Here is a 24,138-nt window from a genome sequence, read left to right on the forward strand (position 1 = left end):
ACTCATTTTAAGTATATAAATGAAGCCTTTCATTAGGGGTTTTTATCACAAAATGGACGCTCATCAATGATCTCGTTGGTTGAAGATGAAGTAGACATTTTTTTTTAGATTGTATGTGAAAGTGTGTGTGTGTGTGTTTTTTTTTTTTTTGAATACGTTGTTGTGATGTTTGAAAAGGAACAAGAGTTGCATGCTCCCCTCATTTTCAATTTTATGCAAGCCGGCTTGTGAAACCTCCACCCAACCCTCCAGCCCAACCCGTCGAAACCCGGAGTGGTGTACCCGCCGGTTTGGGCCCAGCCGGCTCTAGCCCACTCCTTACCCCCTAACATATTACTAACAAAAAACGTAAAATTAATTGTGCTTAATTCATGTTTAATGATTGTTTTTGTATAATGAGGTTGAGTGGTTTGAAATATGCCCTTGAAAAGAAGTAGAAGAATAAACATCATCGGTGGATTACGTTTAAGACTTCACATAAATAAAATCTCGTTAAATTATGCTATGATCGACAGTTTCAAAAAAAGGGATTTTAGAATACCGTACGTTTGTGACTTTGTTCCCTTAAATAAATTAAATGTTGGTATCAATTGGTTTCGAACTAGAGACACAGGTAAAACCCCTACAATTATTAGTGTTATAATAGGATTGGTGTTTACAAATAATAATTCTATTAATACTAATACTCGCAAAAACTTTTTTCCCCCTTTACTTTTATGAAAAGACGGACCTGGTGAGCTTATAATATATATAAACATAAATAAAAAAAAGTTAATCGTCTCCAACAACAAAGGTATGAGATCGATTTCTTCTCCTTTTTCGTTTTTCTTTATCTGCTGGTTTATAAGCTTATTCTGAGTTATTACTGCTTCTAAATAATAAGCTACAAAGTATGCTGCTATAAAATAAGTTAAGCCAAACACAAAATTAATAATTTTGAAAGAAGCAGCAAATTCATAGAGAATGGCACTAAGCAGCTCCTGAGGTAGTTTGTGTTTCATTTAGATTTTGTTCATGTATGTATTATTAATTCATGGTACTTTTTTTTGTTCATGTATGTATACATTTGATCCAGCAGACATGAAGAAATACATTATCAGAAAACTATTGGGGGTAGTTGGTTCTATGACATATCGCGGTTGTCACACGCAGCGCTCAAAGAAAACAAAGGTAACTCTTTACTGCATTTGATAATATAATTAAGATATGTTTCTTATCCTTTTAGTCTACTCTTGATTCTTTGCATTAGCAATCGGCAGAATCAAATCCCAATTCACGTGTCTATGTTGGCGATACATGCTTAAAAGTGATTCAACCATGTTAATGATTGCCCTGTTTCAATAGATGTGCCAATAAGGGGATTTAAAACTAAATCATAATTTAGTTATAATTATGGATTTATGTTTTTGTGCTTAAATACAAGGGCAAGATGAGGAAATATAAGCCCATGCTCCAATCGAACCGAATTAAGATCTACGATTGACATCTTGATACACTGATTTTACCATACCTTTTTTTGTTAAACTTCAAAGTAAAAGTCAAATATGGTCTTGATGTTTGGCTCTTCTGCCTATATTCGCATTTAGAAGCGCACAACTAGCATAATTTAACTGTTTTCTTTTATTTGAGAGTGTATTAGATTCCTTTCTAAGTCTATATGTGTGTATCATCTCTCTTAGTTACATTATATATGCAGAGTCACACAATGCCATATTATTTGTGCGAAGATTTGGTTGATGAAATCATTGGAAGTCTGCCATCCAAATCCCTACTCCAACTTAGATCTCTCTCCAAATCATGGTGTTCTCGTATTTCTAGCTCCAACTTCGTACGAAAGTACTCTATTCGATCTGCTACAAAAACGACACAAACTTCTGTTGTCAGAAAATGATATCATTACCAGAAGAATGGTCTTCGAATTTTATACAGATTGCATCCAAAAGACACATACATGGAAATGCAATCAGTCAAGTTCCCTACTGAATGTTGCCATATTGTTGGTTCATGTTATGGAATTATCTGTCTCTACGGCAGAAAAAAGATCCCATCAATCACCTTATGGAATCCTTCTATTAGGTGCAAGCTAATTGTTCCTAATGTACCACTTGTAAATGTGGCATTCGGGTTTGGTTATGACCCAATCACAGATGATTTCAAAATCGTAGGTATCTCTGTTGAACCTGTACAAACTTCATTTATTTACTCCATGAAGAAAAGTACTTGGAGTGAGATTGCTCTCCCTACCCCTTTGCCTTATAATGTCAAGACATCACCTTGCTTAGTCAAAGGAGTTTTGCATTGGGTGGTGCAAAATAAATCGCAGCAAGCAAACCAAGATGCTTATATAATAACATTTGATCTTAGTAGTCATGTTTTTGGCGCTATTTCCTTGCCAAAACCTAGTTGGATAAATATCAGGCTGACAGTCATCAAAGGTTCTCTAGCTGTAATTTCAGGTTATAATGCTAATAGGTGGATATGGGTGAGGACCAACGTATCTTGGTCTAAACCCTTCAAGTTTACAAGTAGTGGAATTGAAGGAACGGATAGAGTTGTCCAACATAAGAATCACCTTGAGGATTCGGGAGTGTCTTACACAACTGAGAGTTATTCAGATTCTTCTTACATAATTGACATTGATTTTGGTGCGGAAAGCCTTGAGTTGTTGGATGGGGAAACTTGTGACCAGCCATATTTTCTGTGGAGGTATATCAGAGCATTTTTGTACAAAAGTAAACAAGTATAGCTACATTAACTGTTTGTAACAGTATTATTTAATTTGGAATTCTGTAACTGGATTTTCTAGTTTATTTAGTATACTTCTGCCATCCTATGGCATGTATTTGTGAGGTCTAATGACAAATTATATGGATTTCTCCAGACATTTCAATACTGCATCGTGTTCATATAAGCATGTCTTCATATCTTAGTATCTTATATGCTCGTAATAATTGGATTCACAGTATTAGCATTTGTTTCAAAAGTTTATATCTTTTTGGTCTATTGACTCTTATTTGTTCAGGCTTTAGCTGTGTCGAACTCACACTTCAGTTGGCAAATGGTTCTCCCATTGTATCCATGTATCCGGGTTTAATCTTGATGTGATCATCTTATTTTGAGATATTTCTTTGGGGATGAATCGGACTGGCTACAAAAAAGAAAAAAAAAAATAAAATTTCAACCCACCGGTTCTCGGTAGTTCTGATTTTCAAAACCATGGTTATCACTAATTCATTTTCTAATTTGTTTTAATTATTTGGGATATATATAGTATATAGTTTAGATATAACCTGGTTTCTATATCCAGAAGTTTATAAAGATGTTTGTCCTTCTCTCCTTGTGCAGATTAATAAACCAAATAACTTCACATGATATTTGGGCCGAAATCAAATGAGAATATTTCAGATTGTCAAGGACACCAATGTCAATTCAGTAACAATTCTAGAGTTCATTGTCAAGGGCATTAATACTTTTGTCACATCTCAAAATTAACCATCAGAATAAGGAACAAAAAGAAGATCCGCAAAACTAAAACTAAACATATCGATCAGTAATAACAACACTACCTTCATGGACTAAAAGAATAAGCTCTAGAGACTGTACTGTACCATCCTCTGTCTGTGTATGCAAAACTCTCATCTATCCGCTCCTTCTTCTCTTGAACAAGGATGAACAAAAGTCAAGCACTGAACCCACCAAACTTCTTTTTCTGTTTGGTTGGGCTTCTTGTGCATCCACTGGAAATAAATACATCACTGTTTGGATCTTCATTAGCAACGCCTTCATAACCGCCGTCACCGCCGACATCTTGATCAACAACAACAGTCCTACCACCATCTTCGCCATGATCAAAACCCGCAACCCCCTTATCAACACAGCTTTGCCCTTCATCAACATCAGCCTGATAACCTTCTTTCTTACCCCGATCACCACAGCTTTGCCCTTCAACAACAACATCACCACAACCTACTTCTTCTTTAGCATGATCAGCCCCAACCCCAAGAACATCATCCCGACCCACGTCTTTACCCAGATCACCCCGAACAAGAGCCATAACGCCGCTGCTTTGCCCTTTATCAACACCCCCCACCACTTTATCATCATCCCCGAAATCATCGTGATCACCATCGCCCACATTACCTACTTCATTGTTTAACCCCAAATCATCATCACGCACTACTTCTTTACCGTCGTCACCCCCAAGAACAGCATGATTAATATTCCAATCATTCAAGGCCTCCATATCATAGTGCCACCGGTAATGTATGTCCCGATATCCAACTATGGAACCCCCCGGTCCGAACACGAACCCATTCCAATCGTCGTAGTCTAACTTGTGGGTATCCCACGGTGGAATTTGGTCACGGAAGTTGTCTCCCATGAATCAAGAATATAGCTTTAGAGTAGCAAGGAAGAAGAAATCAAGAGTGAATTCTATAATCTTGAATATCAAGATTCAAGAATAAGCAAGGAGTTCTTTAATTCTGAATATTTATCGAACAAGATTCAAGAATAAGCAAGGAAGGCGAAAACAGAGGAGAGGGTATTCTATAATCTTGAATATCTATCGAACAAGATTCAAGAATAAGCGAAGAAAAACAGAGAAGAGGGTATTCTTTAATTTTGAATATCTATCGATACAGAGAGTTGGAAGAAGAAGAGGAGGGAATTGAATTCTGTAACTTTTTTTAAATTCTAACGGCCGGGTTAATGAGACTTGAGACTTTCATCTACTTACTATTTATAGAGAGAGGGGTATTGGCATCCAATTACAAGGTGACAGCTAATATAAGTTTTCCCTACAATTTCTGTATCTATCTATCGTAATTAAAAGAGATTTGTGTTAAAATTGTGCCACTTTTTAATTTTCTTTAGTGTTTTCACCATCAGACGTTTACATTTTTTTTTTCTTTTAATAACTTTTATACCCTGTTTTTTTTGGTCCTTTATACTCGATTTTTATTTCCATGAAATACTTTTGACTAATCCCAAATTTTTTCCTTAGTATTTGCTAATGTCGTTTTTTTCTTTTATTGGAGCATGTTAGGCTATTAAGCTACTCACAAGTATGGTGACTTGTAACATTTGGCGACACGTCATCAGGAGAAAGTGTAAGAAAAAAAAGGGAGTGAGACTACTTGCAAGGGGTGGAGTACTTGTGACAGGTGTATTTAAGTTATTGGTTTCGGGTGATAAAGTATAAGAGAGAAAGAGAGATACTGTACTTTTTGTTGGAGAAGTGGGCGATCGAAATTTACCGCCTAGAGGTGTTTTTGGGGCTCAATCAGCTGGGAGGGGTGGTGTAGTGGGTGAAATGGGGTCGAAAAAGAGGGGGAAACCGCCCAATTCCGTATAGTCTTAGCATTTTATTTATTTATTGGCATCCAAGACACCTAATATAAGTTTTTCATACGTTTCTATATCTATAAGAGAAGAATTGTGTTAAAATCGTGCTACTTTTAATTCTTTAGTTTTACCATCAGACATTTACATTTTTACCTTTTTTTTAATAACTTTTATATTCTATTTTTTTGGTCCTGTAATAATTGATGCTATTTTTTACCATGAAATATTTTTGCTTTTAATTTTTGACTGTGTTAAAGTCCTTTTTTTTTATTAAAAAAGTTTTTAGATGGAAACACCGTGATCCCAAATACTATTTGGTACCCCCTAATTCTCAGCCAGATTAGTGTCTATGTGATTCTTAACCATTTAATAATCCCTTGATTATCTCAAATTTGTCATTGACAAGACGCAAACCCAATACCTCTCTGAAAAGTGACCGCTGGTAGCAATTGTGCTATTACCCAATGGTTGTCCTTTTATTGGAGCACGTTAACATTTTATTTTGTTTTCTTTTTAACTTATCGTTATTTATAGTTGTTTTAAAATTTGTGATACGTCGTTTAACTATGTGATATCTTTGATTTGATAGTAGATGTTGGCATATGAAAGTTTCCAGGTTTGATAGTATGTTTCCTCTCTATATTTTTCCCCATACATTATATGGCAACAATATTTACTTTCCTTAATATACATTTATTATCCCGGCTAGGCGAGCAATGGCTAGATATAACGTTAGTTTTATATCAAAAATAAGGATGTTTATCATCCTACTTCTATATAAAAAAGAAGGGTTTTCATATCACTCATCATACCAACTAGCTTAACAAAATATTATTTCATTTTGTTCGTTAAAGTGTATTTAATCCTATATTTTAGGGGGAAAAAACATCATCACAATTCACAATAAACCTTACACCCGCTTGACCTAAACAAACATGTATGAGCAAAATTGAACCGCTCTACCTACGTATAAGTTGGGCCAAACTCTATTCCCGACTTTTATAGATAGTCATTGCAAAAGAATCTGTTAACGACAATTGTCTTCTTTGAAACCGAAAGGGTATTATCCAGTCTGCTAGAATAGAATGAAAGTAATTTTTCCAACATTGGTACCGGAAATTATCTCAGCTTCGATAACACGGTCACCAAATTTCTTTACTTAAAATTTTGTGTAATTACATAATCCACTTAACTGACCTATTTTTCTATGTAACATAACAGGAACACTATTTTAGAACCAAACGATGATGTGGACTAATACTCGTGCATTGCTTAGTTTTATGTTATTAAAACTATACATGAATGGTTTATTGTTAAAAAAACATAACAGATCCATCAAAAGTAATAATTGAACTATACATGAATGGTTTCAAATTATAATATGGTATTAAAACTTAATAATATGGTATAACCAAGAGTATGTAATGAAATTAACTAAAAAATATTGAATCTTATTAACTTCGTAATATTGTAATATTGTATGGGTGGGTGAATTTCAAATATTTGAAATCTTAATATTACCTCTCACGGTAGTTGACTTGTTATTTGAGTGATACTTTGTCTAGAGAATTTTCACTCTTATCAATGTGAAGAGTAAATTACACTTTTCGTCTCTAAAACTGACACGTTTTGCATTTTTATCCCTAAAGTGAAAAAATTACAATTTTGATCTTAAAGTTGGCAGAATTTTTCAATTGATGTCCTTTGGCCAAACGATGTTAAGTTTCAGCCGTTAAGTCTCACACGTGCAAAACACGTGAGGGGACTGAAAGTGTAAAACGTAACAAGTTCATGGACGAAAATTAAAATTTACTTTATCTATTGTCACCATCTTCATCTTCTCCGGCTGAGTGGCCGGAAAATTCGTCGGAAAACTTAAAATGCTGATATCTCACTTGTTTCTTCGAATTAGACCACAAAACCACCACCAAACTTCTCAAAATTAATTTTCGCACGAATCCTAACCAAAAGATTTCAGATTTAACACTTTCCAGAAAACTCAAAATATGAAACCGTATTCGGGTTGGAATTTGCCACGAAACCAACCCGTTAAGTTTAAAATGTAAGTTTACAACCACTGCCATATGCAAACATTCCCGTACTTGCATAATACTTAACATATAAGTGTGTGCGTGTGTATTAATTTAGCAGTAAATTTGTCTAGGAAATATTGAAAAACAGTTAACGGTTTGTATTGTAGACCAACTGCGGAAAATCTGATTTCCATTCGTCTTGACATATAATATGAAACCTTTTTATTTAAGTCGTAACTTATTTTAACATCCTGCCCCATGCTTCTTTTGTCACATACCCACAATAGAAAAAACAACCACAAAGAAAGAAATACAAAGGAACCTTCTTTAATAAGTAATATCTAGGGAATTGCTATACAATGCCCTTGGGGCATCCAAAATTTTACATTAATTAACTTATTATTTCCATAAATATGAAGGCTTTTTATTAAATGAAATTGATTTATATCTTTATAGCTATATTGCCCTTTCTTTTGTAATTCAATGTGAAATATCTTGATTAGTATACCCGTCACTCATGTACGTGTGGGCTGCTTTTTATCAATATTATAACTAGAATTAAATTGTACAATTTTGTTTTGTTATTAGGTGATTCTCAGGATCACATTTTATATAGTGTTGTATTAAAAAATCAAAGTGTTATATTAAAAAATCAACAGTCTTCTAGTTTTGTCCATATATTACCTTTTGATTTTGTGTTAATTAGATGAGCCAGATATTGATAAAAAGAAACAAAAAATTAGTCACAACTAAACAACATATAATAAAAAAAAAACACATAGTAGTTTTATTAAAACTTAACATTGAAACAAACTGCATCACAACTTTGTAGAGAAAATAGGATTGAACTCTTCATCTTCTAACATGATTTTCTTTTTCTTAGTTGCCCGTTTTGAATCGACACCATTTTTACTTCGAACTTCCCCTCTTTGTGAACATGTACTAAAGTTATGACCAGCGCCTTTACAAAGTCTACAAGACCTTCCCTTTTTCGCTAATTCAATTCCACCTTTCATTCGTTTTTCTTTAGGGCGTCCTTTTGTTTTTGAAATTGGAGGACACTCAATCAAATTTATTACATCCATCACGAGCTCATTGTTGTCCATGCATGCAACATTTTCAAGGGGTGCTTCATGCAAAATAGAAGTTTCTCTATGTCTCCATCATAAAGGCCAATAAAAAAGAGGGATACTAAAACAATCTTTATGTAAAAGTACCTTTAAGATATGACGACATAATATACCAACAAATTCGAAAGTTTTGCAACTACACTTGGCAACACTACCATCCCAACTCACGTGATGCGTGTTATATTGTCCTTCTTTGTGATATTGAACAACAAAACTAGTACATGTTTTCTCCGTAACTTTGTATCGAATTGCTTGTCCGAATTGATCTTGGAATTTTTGGAATGCATACGGAGTCAATAGATGGTAAGCTTGTTCCTCTAGTGGTGATTGTGACTTCAAATGTGATCTCACACATTTATTTTTCATGGTATCATACACTTATGTGTTTTCAACTTCTTGTACCGCAAGATCAACCTACAAATTAACACTTATAATTTATATCTTAATAAAAGCAATAAGTGACTTTAAAACGTAAAATATAAACTACTTACTTGTCGAATAAGTTGAGCTAGACATGTATTTGAAGATATAAACTTTTTTATAAATGAGTTTATACTTTCCGATCTTCCAGTTGTTGTCATGTCACCAAAAAAAAAGTCACGAAGATAAGCTGGAACCCAAAATTTTTTAATGCGGTACAACCCATTAATGTGGTTGTTTTGGTCCATGTTGTACTTTGCCATCACTAATGGCCATTGTTGTTCAAACTCTTCAATTGTATCTAACTTGTATAAGTTATAAAACTCTGAACACCAACTTGAATAATTAACTTTTAATATTGACGTGAACCAACCACTAAACTTCATAGTGATATGCCATATACAAAAGGCATGTTTTGTGAAAGGCATCTCTTCTCCAATTGCCTTTGTAATACATGAATCCTGATCCGTCAATATCGTTTTGGGTGGTTTTGTCATAAGCAAACGGAACATCTGCATATTAGTAAATTTTATTACTTAAAAAATTTATAAATAGAAATTCCTAAATCAAATGAGGCACTAGCTGATATTAACTGAGCATGCGCAAGACACGAAAGAAAGATTTAACCATATAATTTAAGTAACAAATATCAAAATCTTTTGTATATGAATATGATTACGTATCCAACTATAGTTTAATAATACATTCTAAGCAAACAATACCATTACCTTCATAAGCCATCTAAACGAATCCGTCGTTTCATCACGTAAGAGTGCACATCCGAACAATATAGTTTTTCCATCGTTGTCCACACCAACAAAGATGGCAAAAGGCATGTCGTAAGAATTCACCTTGTATGTCGTATCAAAAACCACAATATCTCCAAATTCTTTGTACCAATCAAAACAATGAGCAGGAGACCAAAATATATTTTGAAGCTTATTTTCTTCATCCATTGTAAATGCATATTGAAATTTTGAATTTTCATTCTTATTTTTTTTGCAATATTCCAAAAGATCTTTCACATCATTATTAGCATGCATGCGATGAAGTTTACTTAAAAAATTACGAACATCTTTACTTAGAAAAGAAAGTTGTCCATGACTTATGTTTTTTTCAAGCTCCATAACACGCATTAATTGTCTAATCGATAAACCACCTTCTTTGAGCATCAAAATACGTTTCTCATCTTCCTTTGTAATATTGCGATACGATGGGAGAAAACGTACCTCGTTCGCAGATAACAAGTCATGATTATGCTCCATAATGAAAGTGGTAACTTGCCACTCATCGGGAAAAATTTCATTAACCCTTCTCTTTTTAATTCGCATATGAGCTTTACACTCACATTTCATAAAGCCGCGATTTCTTTGTTCTTTCGAAAAATCTATCATTTTTACTGTCGACTTTCCTTCACGATGACAAAAAAAGTCTCGACGCTTCTTTTCTCCATTTTGGTTAACGAACCTTCCTTTCCGAATGGAAAATCCAATTCTTCTTGCATAAACGGTATAAAACGCGAAAGCCTCTTCTTCACTAGGAAAACACTGCCCAACGAAAGGTTGATGAATCTCTATCAAATTTTGTTCATCTTTATCAAAAACAATGTTATTTTCATAAAAGTTTAGATTTTCTTCTAATGGAATTTCATTTAAATCAAAAAAAACCTTTTCACTCATATTTTGCAATAAAAAGAAAAACGCATTAACATAAAAACTTGTAGTTTTGAAACTCCCATGATAATACGTACACTTTTTATAGACTAACATAAATAGGAATTTGGGAGGGAAAAACAAAATTAGAATTAGTGTATAGAATCACTAAAATTAAATAATAAATATCTCTTGCATGATAATAAGCTTGAAGATACTAAATTTAAAGATGAAATATTTTCAAAATCATAATTTATCAAATGACAATAACAAATTAATCACAACGAATATCCGATCAAATATATAAAGATATGTTCTATATTCTAAATTATCTACCTATGACTAAAACACTATATAAAATGTGATTCTGACAATTACTTAAAAAGTAAGCAAAACTGACTAATTAAAACTACTAAAAACACTATATAAAATGTGATCCTGAGAATCACCTAAAAACAAAACAAAATTGTACAATTTAATTCTAGTTATAATATTGATAAAAAACGGCTCACACGTACATGAATGACGGGTATACTAATCAAGATATTTCACATTGAATTATAAAAAAAGGGCAATATAGGTATAAAGAAGTAAATCAATTTCATTTAATAAAAAGCCTTCATATTTATAGAAATAATAGGTTAATTAATGTAAAATTTTGGATGCCCCAAAGGCATTGTATAGCAATTCCCATATAACTAATCAATTAATGGTGAATTTTCTTTTTACTTTCTTACCTTTTCTGAATTCCTGCCACTTTTAAAGTGTCGGAATCTTTGAGTTTGACTTTTCAGAGGTAAATCAGGGATGCTGTGTTCATGCTTGAAGAAGTTATCAGGATCAAACTCGGTCTTGATCTTAACCAACCGATTGAAGTTGTCTTTGAAGTACCTTGTTCCCCAGCTGCTTGCTTTCACAAAGCTTGTATCATCACCATTTTAATCATTCATTCCAAGATCAAGATCCCTGTAGTTGACATAAGATAAAATAAGTTAAAATAACTTACTATTATTATTTATGGAAAATATATTTTCATATTCAACACGACAGTTCGTTTTCAGGCGAAATTTTGAGTTTTCTGGAAAGTGTTGAATCTGAAATATTTTAGTTAGGATTCGTGCGTAAATTAATTTTGAGAAGTTCGGTGGTGGTTTCGTGGTCTAATTCGAAGAAACGAATGAGATATCGACATTTTAAATTTTCCGGCCACTCAGCCGGAGAAGATAAAGATGATAACAATAGATAAAATAAATTTCAGTTTTCGTCCCTGAACTTGTCACGTTTTTCACTTTCAGTCCCTCACGTGTTTTGCACGTGTGGGACTTAACGACTAAAACTTAACACCGTTTGCCCAAAGGACGTCAATTAAAAAATTTTGCCAACTTTAAGGTCAAAATTGTAATTTTTTTACTTTATGGATGAAAAGTGCAAAACTTCAGGGACTAAAAGTGTAATTTACTCTAATGTTTATATGGCTTACCACATATATTTTTTTTGTTTTTCTTTTCCTTTTGCGATAGACTGGTTGGATCTACCGTAGAGGTAATGAGGTCAATTATTCAGTTTATCTACGTTTGCGCAGAGACTCGACTCCTGTTCCTTGGGCTAAACATGTTTGGTATTCACAATACAGGGTAGGGTTAACGTTAGAACCACAAATATAGAGAGAACCGTGAGAACCACTAGTTTCCCTCCCTCTTTCTTCTTTTTTGTGTGGGTTTTTATTTTTTTAATTTTTATTTTTCATTAAACAATTTTATTAATAATAACAGCTAAGATACAATAAACTTCTGACCGTACGGTTACCTAAAATAGGAATTTCATAAGCGGAGATTTGATTGAACGGATACCCAAATTCGGGACTTTAAACAGCCGAGATTGATGGTCCATGTGATTGGAGATGTTGGAGTTTCAAGTTAATGTCAACAAAACCTTGAACCATTCATCGATGTAAACCGCATAGTATAATATGATGAGGGGACACAGCTAAACCCGAAACGAATAGACCAAAAAAGGTATGAACTTTTGAAACAAATGCTAATAATATGAACCAAAATATTACTAACATAAGATACTAAGATGTGATGGCAAGATTATATGAATACGATGCAGTATTGAAATGTCTAAAGAAATCCATATTATATAATTTGTCATTAGACCTCATAAATATTCATGCCCATGGGATAGCAGAATTATACTACAATAAAATAGAAAATCCGGGTCCAGGACTCCAAATTTTAGCTTTAATCATACAGATACAGATATATATACATATAATTAAACCAAATTACTCCTAATCTTATCTACTAGATCTAGTAACAAACAATGTAGCTGTATTTCGTTACTTTAGTGGCAAAAAAGCTCTGATATACCTCCACAGAAAACATGGTGGTCACTAGTTTCCCCATCTAGCAATTCAAGGCTTTCTACACCAAAATCCATGTCAATTATGTATGTAGAATCTGAATAACTTTCAATTGTGTAAGACACCCCTGAATCCCCGAGGTGATTCTTATGCTGGAAAACTCTCTATCCGTCCCTTCAATTTCACTACTTGTAAACTTGAAGGGTGTAGACCAAGATGCATCTCCCCTCACCCATGTCCACCTATTAGCATTATTACCTAAAATTACAGCTAAAGAACCTTTGATGATTGTCAGCCTGATGTTTACCCAACTAGGCTTTGGCAAAGAAATAACGCCAAAAACATGACTACTCAAAACAAATGTGATTATATAAGCATGTGGGTTTGTGTCACGGTATTCATTTTGCACCACCCAATGCAAAACTCCCTTGACAAAACAAGGCAATGTCTTAACTTTATAAGGCAAAGGGGTAGGGAGAGCAATCTCACTCCAAGAGCTTGTCCTCATGGAGTAAATAAATAACGTTTGTCCAGGTTTAACAGAAATACCTACAATCTTGAAATCATCTGTGATTGGGTCATAACAGAAATAAATAACGTTTGAGGTTTGATTGAGAACGAGATATGTTATCCGCGCGTTGCCCCGGGAAACATTACATTTGTTAAAGATTTAATAAAAAATATTATTCAAGAGATGATGTGCCATAAACTTTTTGAAGAAAACATGTATTATTCAAATTATTAAAAACTGACATTTGTCAGTTAAAAAATGAACTGTAAAAGTTTTGTGTGAAAGTGAAAGTCGTTCGCATAAAAGTTTAGTGCTAAAAGTGTAAGAAACTTAAATGTTGTGGTGAAAATAAAAGAAAATCAAAAAGTATAAAAATTTAGTGCTGAAGAAAACTTACGGATGAGAAATTTACCATGTTTTTAAGTCAACTCCGTTAATAACAGGTAACTATTATATGAACTCCATATGCATCAAAGTCTCCACCACCTTCCATGTAAGTTTCTGCAGATTTAATGACAACCCAAGGTGTTAGAATGTTTGTAGTTGCAATATATTGCAACTTGTTTAAAATCTGTTTAACTTGTATAGAAAAGGTATGAAAAAAAATTAAATACTTACTAATGTTAAAAACATGATAACATGAGCTACCTCTGCCCATTTTTATACCTTAAAACGTTAAAGGTTTGAAAATATTCAAATTATCACATCAATCAATTTTATCTAATTGAGTTTATACTATAAGAATGTGCTTAAAACTTAAATACATCGCCATGACTTATTCGAATCATGGTATAGTGGCCCTTTCATTTTCTTCTCAATTTGATCCAAAAACCTTGTTTTACTAATAAACATCCCACGATTATTTCATTAAAAAAAAAGATAGAAACAATTAAGATTAAAATGATTAAGCATGACAACATCCAATATATAAAACAAAAATAGGTATGAATGTGAAGAAAGAATCATATATATCTCAAATAAAATAAAGATATAGGGATGTGAACGATTGTAAATGACTGCAATATGGAAGAAAGAATATAAGCAATTTCATATAAACTTGAAATATTGTTGAAATAAAACGGCAAAGCTACGACATAAAGAGATAATTTACTACCAAGAGGAAAAAAATGCAAAAAAAATATTAAAAAACCAAGCACAATACACAAGATTCAAACAACACAAGGACACATTAGCTAGGTGAACAAAAATTACATGTATATTGAATAAAATTGTATTAGTATAAGATATGATAATATCGTATAAAAAAATCTTTGCCAATTAAATTTAAATGTGATGGATCTACCTTTCCATATACAGTTTTTATTTTGATACAATATTTTTTTAACAATTTTGTGTAAATTATATATAAATATCCTTAAAAAAAACATGGATATGTCACGTAAGATAAATCTTATGTGACAAATTTATAAAATAGGTTTGAGTTCTTAGAAGGTTTAGAATCGTTCGGTTTCCTACTGTATATATATATATATATATAAGAGCAAGTACTCGCGCGTTGCTGCGGTGAAATGGTGGGGTGATAGGTCATAGAGTGTGATAGCCAAATGCCTTAGCCATACGGGCTCTGCCCTTAGATTTAAAAATTCGTCGAAAGTATATCGAATGACATCTCTAATGAAAGAGCATGAAATTCTAAGAACATTCATATAGTTTTTATGATTTATTGATGTACGGTTTTTGAGATAAAAGATTTTGAATGAATTGGGGGAATTTATGATTTATGGAGAGAAGAGAAAAAAAATGAGTGGTTGAGATTTGAGGAGAGAGAGAGTAATATAGGTATTTTAGATAAATATATAATATATAGGGGGACATTTTGGGAAAGTAAATGTTGAAACTTAAATTTAGACAAGGACTTTTTGCTTTATAATATAGTATAAGATATAGATAGAGAGAGTAATTATTATTTTAGAAAATATGTCGGTACCGAATTTTACGTTTCCTAATCGTAATCGTAATATGCTTTGACGAGTTGTGGACTCGTGGGTGAAAAGGCAATCAAGGAATAAGGCCCAAAATTAATCATCAATAGCTCATGTTAGCCTTGGGATTATTCGTAGTCCATCTAATTACCTAAATTGTGAAGTACTGAAGTACAAATTAATGTCTGTGTTACATGTTTTTTGATATAAAATCCCAGTTTTGAGATTTTGCTTGTTTTTTTTTTTTTTTTTTTTTACTTTTTATATGTGACTTTAGTTTGTCATTTTGTTAGTTTGTTTTTTTTTTGAAACGAATTTCAGATTTTGTATGTCCAGAAGATGTAGTTTATATAATGGTTAGGAGGTTGAACTTGATTGTAGATTAAGGATGAGCAAAATATCCCAAACCATGATTCCATACCGCTCTGGGTCCCAAAAATTGATACCGAACCCAAAACGGGACCGGGACCGATACTTGCTTTTGGTAGTTTTCGGGATTGATTGGTACCGAGACTGAGAAAATCAGGTTAATCTCACGTAGTCCCAACTAGTCCCATAGTTCAATTTATTCATGAAAAGCATATTTTTGCAAGTGATTTGGGCCGATATATGAGTCCACATTATGGAAAAGCATATTTTGATTAATAAATTTTAAATTTTATGATAAGATCCGGCTAGGCATATCATCTTTTATCTAAAAAAAATATATGAATTTGTTTGTAAATCAACTATATATATATCAAAAGGAAAGCTATATGTCTTCTCCATTTCCAGTAAAAAAAAAAACATTCTAGAAATTTGTTGCACTATGTGCCTATGTACGTGTGCCTAGGTTTTCTATGCATTCTAAGTAATGGCTTTTGTCGTCTGTCTATAATTAGTAGCTATACTTTAGTCGAGCTAAGCAATTTAAGAACCACAATATGTTGAAAGTGTTGACTTTCCCATATGTTGAAAGTGTTGACTTTCAGTATACTGAAATCTCCATCCCATCTCAATTCGGTACCGGCCGGCCAGTCTCTAGGATCACTATAGTATGGGACGGTACCAGTCTCGTGCGCCCTCCCCTATAGATGATTAGGGTTGATATGTTCACGTGAAGTACAAAAGTCTCTAGCTAAATTGCCAAAATATGAATGTGACATACAATATGATATAGTATATCATACCTTTAACAAATAATAATATATTCGTAATGATCAACAAAATGCATTAAAGGAAATCTTTTCTTATAATCATTAATAAAAAAAAAACAGCACCAGAGTAAGCAATCCAAACTAGCTAACATACATGTTCAATAAATCTCATTATTAAGGGTAACATGTTGAGGCAGTTCACCAACCTTCTTCAACAATGTCGCTTCATCATAGGAATACTTATGGACTAATTGCGGTTCATACCAACGATAATGGTAATGATCAACTGAAACGATGTCGCCAGGCATGATTGAAACGCCCTTAAGCACCTGATTAACCGGGATACGACAGGTAGTTAGAACAGGACGCATCCTGCCTAAGCAAAACATTGCCTCAAAACGACCGTTATCAAGCACACGAAACACCTGACCGATATCTGTGTCCTTTGTCTTCAACTGCTTCAACTTTTCCGTTTCCTTTTGTTCACGCTTCTTATTCATGGTGATGGATGTGCGTACTTACGATCGAAGCAAAAAAAAAAAAAAAAAAACCTAATCAATTATTCGATCGTATTAATTAGGTTATTTAAGATTTAGTTAAGAGCGAATGGGATGATATATTATAATATACGTGGGAATAATTATTACCGAGATATATATATAGAGAGAATGTATTATAGTTAGAAACATATTACAAATAGGAAACGTAATTAAATGATTTGAAAATTAATTACTTTACTTATTTAAGTATATGTCGGTAACTGAATTTTAATTAAAATAATTACTCGTAAATTGGAAACTAAGAACTTTTTTTTAAGATAATCTCGCTCTCGTTTTACAAACAGAGTATTCACAATTTTTTTTTAGGGACAGAGTGAATAAATGATTAACATTCTCAATTTTGATGCGGTCACGTGAGGTTTGAATCCTGACAATGCCTTAAAGGGTTTACTCTTTATATGAATATAACATTGCTAAAGTCTTTCACCACATTTGCATGTAGTAGGATTTGAACCTATAACCTCCTAAGAAAATACAAAATGGAAAACTCCCTTATTGGATATCACTCTAATGACATTCCCAGTTTCCCACAATTACTAATTTACGAGATTGGAGTTATAACGAATGAACCTCTTTAACCACTATGGTATTCCATACTTGTTAGCATCTAAATTGAACAATGTTATTATAATACTGTAGATTTTTATGTGTATAGATATTCCATATTCAATCATTTATGATTTTTCTTTTTAATCCTTATACCCGCGCTTCTTAGCTATATATATCTAGACATGTAAATGAACCGCATAAATACTAACGAAGCTTAATTTGTTTATGTTCGTATATTTAAGTTAACGAAAAGTTCAAGTACGACCAAAAAAAGATAAGTTGCATTGATGTTTGGTTCTTAAGAACTTTAAGTTGGTCGTGCTCATTTTATGTTCATAAATGCTACCAAGAAACACCAAGTAAACGAACATAAATGAGCAAGCGTATAGTTAGAAGTGCTATAACTGAAATTTGATATTACAAAAATAAAAAAAGTTGATATATTTAAAACTTTATTAAAATATATTTATATTAGATAAGAGTTTACTTTTTTAAAGTATGGATATAAATTGAAGCTACAAATAAAACAACATAAATATGTATGTAAACGAACGAACATATATGAAGAATGGTCACCAACAAATAATCGAGCATTCACGATTCACGAACATAAATAAGCAGTACGAAATTGTGTTCATGTTAGTTCATTTAGCCTAATGAACAAAATTTTCACATTCACTCATTTAAATAAACAAACAAACACAAATGAATTTTAGCTCTAAATGTTTACAAAGTGTTCCGTTGAACTTTCAATTCATTTGTGTTCTAAATGTATTATGTAAACCGAGGATTTCTTTAATAAACTAACATAACATTATTAAGAACAAAATTTACCAAACGTCTCAAATGGGAACACCTCCATAAGCCTTTCAAGAAGGAGAGTGATATTTATATAATAAGTTTTAGACATCTACATCAAAAATACAACATTTATTACGCAATATATAAATGTATTAAATAGAAATTGTTGTAAATAGTTAAAGTTTGTTATAGCAATATCAATTCTCTTTCAAGAAACCAAGACATTCATTTCTAGTTTTGTCTAATACTAATGCATACATACACATGTCATGACATCACGTATATGATATCTCATATACAATCATTTATAATTTCAACTTCTTAATTCTCACATCATCTAAATCTAAACTATTATAAAAAGCACATAGTAAAATAAACGAAAGTAAACAAAATAAAATGGACCACAATTTACCATCAAGTCTTAAAAAGATGACCTCAAATGGGAACACTCACAAAAGACTTGCAAAAAATTCAAAACATGCTCACTTTGTTTTCTTGTTCACAAATACACATATACACATTATTTTATTCGATTTATATATATTGACAATTTGCTAAGTTTGGCAGTTTAATTATCATAGCCAGACACTCCCTCTTTTCTCTGGTGCTTCTAATCACTACAAAGGAATCTTCTTGCAAAGCAAAAATAAAGGAAAGAAGAAAGAAAAATACAATTAGAGAAAAAAACAACAAACTGTTGTGATCATTTAATCATCTATTCAAAGGTTTGACCTTTATCTATACTTAGTTATATATTTGACTAAAATTTGAAGTACTTTCTTGATATGATATTTCACAATATGCTGTTTGTTTATATCATGTGAATTCGTGTTAATTATTGTAATTATGAATTGGCTGTGATTGAATTCTTGGTTTTGATGGCAAGTTGGGATCTTTAGTATGTTATTTTAAAAGGGGCAATTTAGGTCATTTTGTGTTATAAAGATTTGTGCTTTATGAGAATATTAGCTTGGAAAGCACTTCTTTCGTATTATGGATTGTTGATTTTGTGTATTTAATGGTAATTCAAGTGGTTTTAAAGTATGGTATTACTTTGTTTCTTCTTTTGTGACATGGGTTGGTTTGATATGTGGCTGTGATAAATAGACTGAAAATTTCTTTCCATTTGAGGGAAAATAAGGATACTTTATGCAAATCTTGGAATTTTTCTTATATCATGTTGTGTGTATCAAATAAATTAGGCCTTTGAGCTATAAAGGTTTGAACTTTAGGTTTCTTGACATTTAAGGAATTTGGGTATCAAATTCTATTCCTTGATCAAATATGTATATAACGTGGCAATTCAAGATGCTCCAACGCTCTTGCCCAAGGGCTTTCTGGAAGTAGTTTCTCTACCCTCAAGTAGGGGTATGACTGTCAACTTACCACCTCTCCCAGACCCCGCCCATTGTGTGATTGAGTATTGTTGTTGTTGTTGCTGCTGCTGTCAAGGATGTTTTGAAGGAGGATTTTCATTTACTTCTTGCTGCATCACAGCATCGCATTCGCTGTTTTATAGATGGTTGTGATCCATTAGGTTTGAGAATTCTTCCCATTTGGGGAAAATTAGGCTACTTTATGCAAATCATGGAATTGTGGGCGTCAAAAATATATGGGCATTGAGTTATAAAGGTTTAAACTTTAGTCTTCTTGACATTTTAAGGAACTTGAAGTCAAGAAATTAGTTTCTGTTTTTGTTTTTGTGCTATTTGAGAGCTTCCAAGTCATTTCCATAAAGATTCTTTTGCACCTGCAGTTCACTTATCACATGGGTGACTAATGTTTGTCGATTTGGTGATTAGGTTTCCGAAGACTTCTTGTTGACTTCACCGGTGATTATGGAATAATTTCATAGTGTGAACAGCATCACTCCATGATTCTTGATCCAATATATCAGAGAGAATAAAATATTCCCACTTTCCCATCTAGATTCTCTCATTTTTCTTTGTCCAATGAACCAAAAAACAATCTTTATTAGTTTACAGTCCCGAAAAAAGAGAAAGTTACTAGAAGACTCAACAATCCTTTAAATTCTTAATCAGTTGTGACTTGCTGAATATAGCCATGACCTTCAGAAAAGGAGTTCATGTAGTCTTGAAATGAGCAGTCAAGTTATTTTACTGAGTTTTCTACTGTTGATGCAATTGCCGATCATATTATGCATTGAGGAGGTCATTGTTTCAGGTATTTAGTAAAATGTTTTTCAATTTTTTCTTTTTCTATTGACTGAAAATGGGACTTATATGCTGAGCATTATTGTGCAGACGTTATACAGTTGCAGTTTGGGAGAAGATTTTTACGTGATTTTGTCATAGAAGAAACAAAAAGTTCTGTATTTAGAACAAAATATATGGCTATGGGTGCACCGGGACTGTTGCTTATGTGTTGCAGTTGTCTTTGCCCTTGTTTTCGATCTAAAAGGAAAGATACAGATGATGTTGTTCTTGTTAAGGAGTCAAATTCATGTGAGTAAAGCTGTGATATTTTGAATTATGTTATGTAGTATCAACACGGTAATTGCAACATTTCTATGCTTGGGAAGTTTCCATGTTAAGTTTACCAATAATTTTTATATATGGAAATTTTTAAATTTCCTATTTGCACATTACTGTAACTACAGTTCTTCTGATATTGAGTTGGGCTGCATTTCAATACGGGAAACTTAATGTAGTTTAACCGGCTGAATTTTCACTAAAGTGTGATATTACCACAATAAGTGAAGATGTAGTCCCTTTCTGATATTTGAGATTTAGCCAAAGCGTTTTCCATACCCCCTGTGATTAGTCAAACACTGCAGTATTTATATGTGTGATATATTTAATTTGCAGTGCATTCAGCTCCTTCTGTGGAAATGAATTCCGTACATGGAAGGATTCCTGGAAGTCCACTACGGGTCCCACCAAGTCCCGGTAGATTTTCAATGTCACCAAAACTCGATAGGATTGGATCAGTTCATTTGACCATGAGTCAAGCTGCAAGAGCCACTCAAAATTTCTCACCGTCACTGAAACTAGGTGAAGGGGGATTTGGAACCGTCTATAAAGCTCAACTACCGGATGGTCAAATTGTTGCAATAAAAAGAGCAAGCAAGGTAACATGAATTAAGTATTTGTTATGTAACATTATCCCTAATCCTAAATCTTAATTGTCCAACCTTCTGTTTTTGTTAAAAAAACATCTTGCCTGGTACATGAACCAAGATTTACCACTATATTTCTCCACACTTACAAAATAAAAATGGTGGAACACTAAATGCTCTAAATAAATAAAGCATTTAGCATGCATACAAGAATATTAATAACCATTCTAAGTGTTACATTTTTTGACCTTTTATGCCGAAACTGTATTTTTTTTTGGGTATATTTAATGTGTTATTTCTTTTTACCTCTAAATCCAAGCATTTTATGTCAATTTGAAATATTAAACATAATCAATTTGACTGCACAAGTAGAATTTATCATCAAGGGTCCTCAATAATTCTCTAAACCTTCCAGATAGTAAATTATAGAAATACAAAGTTTCATCCGCTTGTGTGTGGTTTTTGGGTCTTCTAAGAATCATAATATTTGATGTCGTCTCCTGTTATGGTTTTTATTAAATCTATTTAACGTAAAAGTCGCATGCAGGAAAACTCTGATGCTCTAAGAAGTGAATTTAGAAGTGAGATTGAGTTACTTGCTAAGATTGAGCATAGAAATCTAGTAAAGTTGCTTGGTTATGTTGATAAAGGAAACGAGCGCCTTATCATTACAGAGTATGTGCCTAATGGTACACTTAGAGAACATTTAGATGGTAAGATCATCAAAATACAAATGGATATTATTCTATTCCAGTTGAAAGTTGTTATATGAACGATACTAAGGTTGTTATTTCTTTATATAGGTATCCACGGAAGTTGCTTAGATTTTAGTCAACGGCTTGAGATATCCATCGACATTGCTCATGGCTTAACTTACCTTCATTTATATGCAGGTGGTGACCATTTTTGTTTAAATTAAGTTACTCACACGTATAGCTTGAGCCTTGAGGGGGGAAAATGGGCAGGATGGGTAATGGGTTGAAACAGGTTTCTATCAAACCATGCAAATTTAAGATATGGGCCGTGTTAGGTAACAACCCAATTCACATCGGTTCGAAGTGAAAACCTGATCTCCTTATAAGTGGTTAGTGTGTCAAATATGATCACAAAAACTTTAGTTTATAGTCTATTAATAAATGAAATAAAAATAAAGTAATAGACCTTTTAGCCATTCTCTCTTTATTCCTAGTTGGCTCATTGCCATTTGAGATAAAAGATAACCCGAATGGGACGAAACTTTCCTCCTCTACATACAGAAAGCTAAGGGTGTAGATATACAAGCCAGCTTTGGCAAGCTATGATGAGAACCGCGCCTGCTCGTTGACTTATTGAGCTAGAATCTGTGTTCTCGAGCTTGATTGATTATTTGCTCATTTTGTTTCAATTTCCTCAACAGAAAAACAGATAATCCACCGAGATGTGAAATCATCAAACATTCTTCTGACGGCAACGATGCGGGCCAAAGTGGCCGATTTTGGTTTCGCACGGCTTGGGGATACAGAGGCTGATAAAACACATATATTGACCAAAGTCAGGGGGACGGTCGGGTACCTAGACCCACAGTATATGAGAACATTTCAACTCACCCCGAAAAGTGATGTGTATTCTTTTGGGGTTTTACTCATAGAAATTCTTACAGGACGTCGGCCTGTTGAATCAAGGCGGTCACAAGATGAGAAGGTCACGATCAAATGGGTAAGCTTTTAACCCTCTGCATAAACATGTTGAATATTTTGCTTCAGTAGACATGCACGTAGCTTATCTAGTAAAGTCTAGCCTCTGTCAATGAAAGTGTGTATACATGTCATATGTCTGAAATACCCATGTAAAAGTTTCAGTTACCGTTGCTCCAATTTTGTATAAAATAGTAACACCATGTGAAATAAGTGTTTCGTAACATAAGTAGGATGGAAGGGTTATCCAAAATGATTACCATGCTGCTCGTTCTGGCATTAAGCCATACATTGACATGTACTAGGTGCACTAATGTTTTACCATTATTCGCAGGCCTTCGAGAAGTACAACAAAGGTGAAGCAATGGATTTGTTGGACCCTCTAATGAAAGAATCCGTGAACGAGAAGATCTTCAAGAAGATGTTGAATCTGGCCTTTCAATGTGCGGCCCCCACACGAGCTGATCGGCCTGACATGAAGTCGGTGGGAGAGCAGTTGTGGGCAATTCGGATGAAATATATCAGAAATGGAAGAATAGAGTGATCTGAAAATCCTGAATTTCATGTAGCTTCAATTTTATTTTAATGTTGACTTGTTTTGATGGGTTATGAGTTATACATGAAGGGAATTTGGAAGCAACATCTGTGGCAGAGTGCAGTGTACAATGCGTGTGTTTTTTGCATGGTGAGGGACTTGTTGCATCATCCGGTTCACATAAATAGTTCCTTGATTTGGAATGAAGGATGATTTGGGTTGTATCTATAGAAGTGCTGGGATTAAGACAGATTTTGGTCTTAAAATGACAAGAAATATCTGTCATGATTGAAATTGAATGCATTTCATCTATTTTATTTGTTTCAAATAACAATATCAATATAAGATCTAGAGCAAAGAGCATTCAAGCCTCATTTGGATGGATCTAATGGTAGAAGTTTACAT

General features: G+C 33.2%; 3 protein-coding genes across 3 annotated transcripts; 2 read left to right on the forward strand and 1 right to left on the reverse strand.

Moving 5' to 3' along the window:
• The first annotated feature begins 1,951 nt into the window (after positions 1–1,951).
• Positions 1,952–3,029, forward strand: LOC122597582 (F-box/kelch-repeat protein At3g23880-like). Its single transcript, XM_043770159.1, has 2 exons — positions 1,952–2,706; positions 3,023–3,029. Exons 1-2 carry the CDS (start codon positions 1,952–1,954, stop codon positions 3,027–3,029), a joined length of 762 nt encoding a protein of 253 aa, XP_043626094.1.
• A 13,665-nt stretch (positions 3,030–16,694) lies between these two features.
• On the reverse strand, positions 16,695–17,036 carry LOC122597583 (eukaryotic translation initiation factor 1A-like). Its single transcript, XM_043770160.1, has one exon. It carries the CDS (start codon positions 17,034–17,036, stop codon positions 16,695–16,697), a length of 342 nt encoding a protein of 113 aa, XP_043626095.1.
• Positions 17,037–19,052: 2,016 nt separating this feature from the next.
• LOC122595418 (calmodulin-binding receptor-like cytoplasmic kinase 3) lies at positions 19,053–24,061 on the forward strand. The gene is made up of 8 exons (XM_043767772.1): positions 19,053–19,171; positions 20,249–20,630; positions 20,711–20,911; positions 21,275–21,537; positions 22,073–22,238; positions 22,329–22,418; positions 22,922–23,220; positions 23,533–24,061. Exons 2-8 carry the CDS (start codon positions 20,546–20,548, stop codon positions 23,740–23,742), a joined length of 1,314 nt encoding a protein of 437 aa, XP_043623707.1. The 5' UTR covers positions 19,053–19,171; positions 20,249–20,545; the 3' UTR covers positions 23,743–24,061.
• The last annotated feature ends 77 nt before the right edge of the window (positions 24,062–24,138 follow it).

Source organism: Erigeron canadensis, chromosome 4, assembly GCF_010389155.1.
Source record: "Erigeron canadensis isolate Cc75 chromosome 4, C_canadensis_v1, whole genome shotgun sequence".
Classification (NCBI taxonomy): domain Eukaryota; kingdom Viridiplantae; phylum Streptophyta; class Magnoliopsida; order Asterales; family Asteraceae; genus Erigeron; species Erigeron canadensis.

What these genes read in the sequence shown, in the direction of transcription:
- LOC122597582 (XM_043770159.1), top strand. Translation starts at nt 1,952, where the DNA reads ATGGAAATGCAATCAGTCAAGTTCCCTACTGAATGTTGCCATATTGTT.
- LOC122597583 (XM_043770160.1), bottom strand. Translation starts at nt 17,036, where the DNA reads ATGAATAAGAAGCGTGAACAAAAGGAAACGGAAAAGTTGAAGCAGTTG.
- LOC122595418 (XM_043767772.1), top strand. Translation starts at nt 20,546, where the DNA reads ATGAGCAGTCAAGTTATTTTACTGAGTTTTCTACTGTTGATGCAATTG. An exon ending in TGAGGAGGTCATTGTTTCAG is followed by an intron (nt 20,631 to 20,710) that starts GTATTTAGTAAA and finishes ATTATTGTGCAG; the next exon opens with ACGTTATACAGTTGCAGTTT. An exon ending in TTACCTTCATTTATATGCAG is followed by an intron (nt 22,419 to 22,921) that starts GTGGTGACCATT and finishes TTTCCTCAACAG; the next exon opens with AAAAACAGATAATCCACCGA.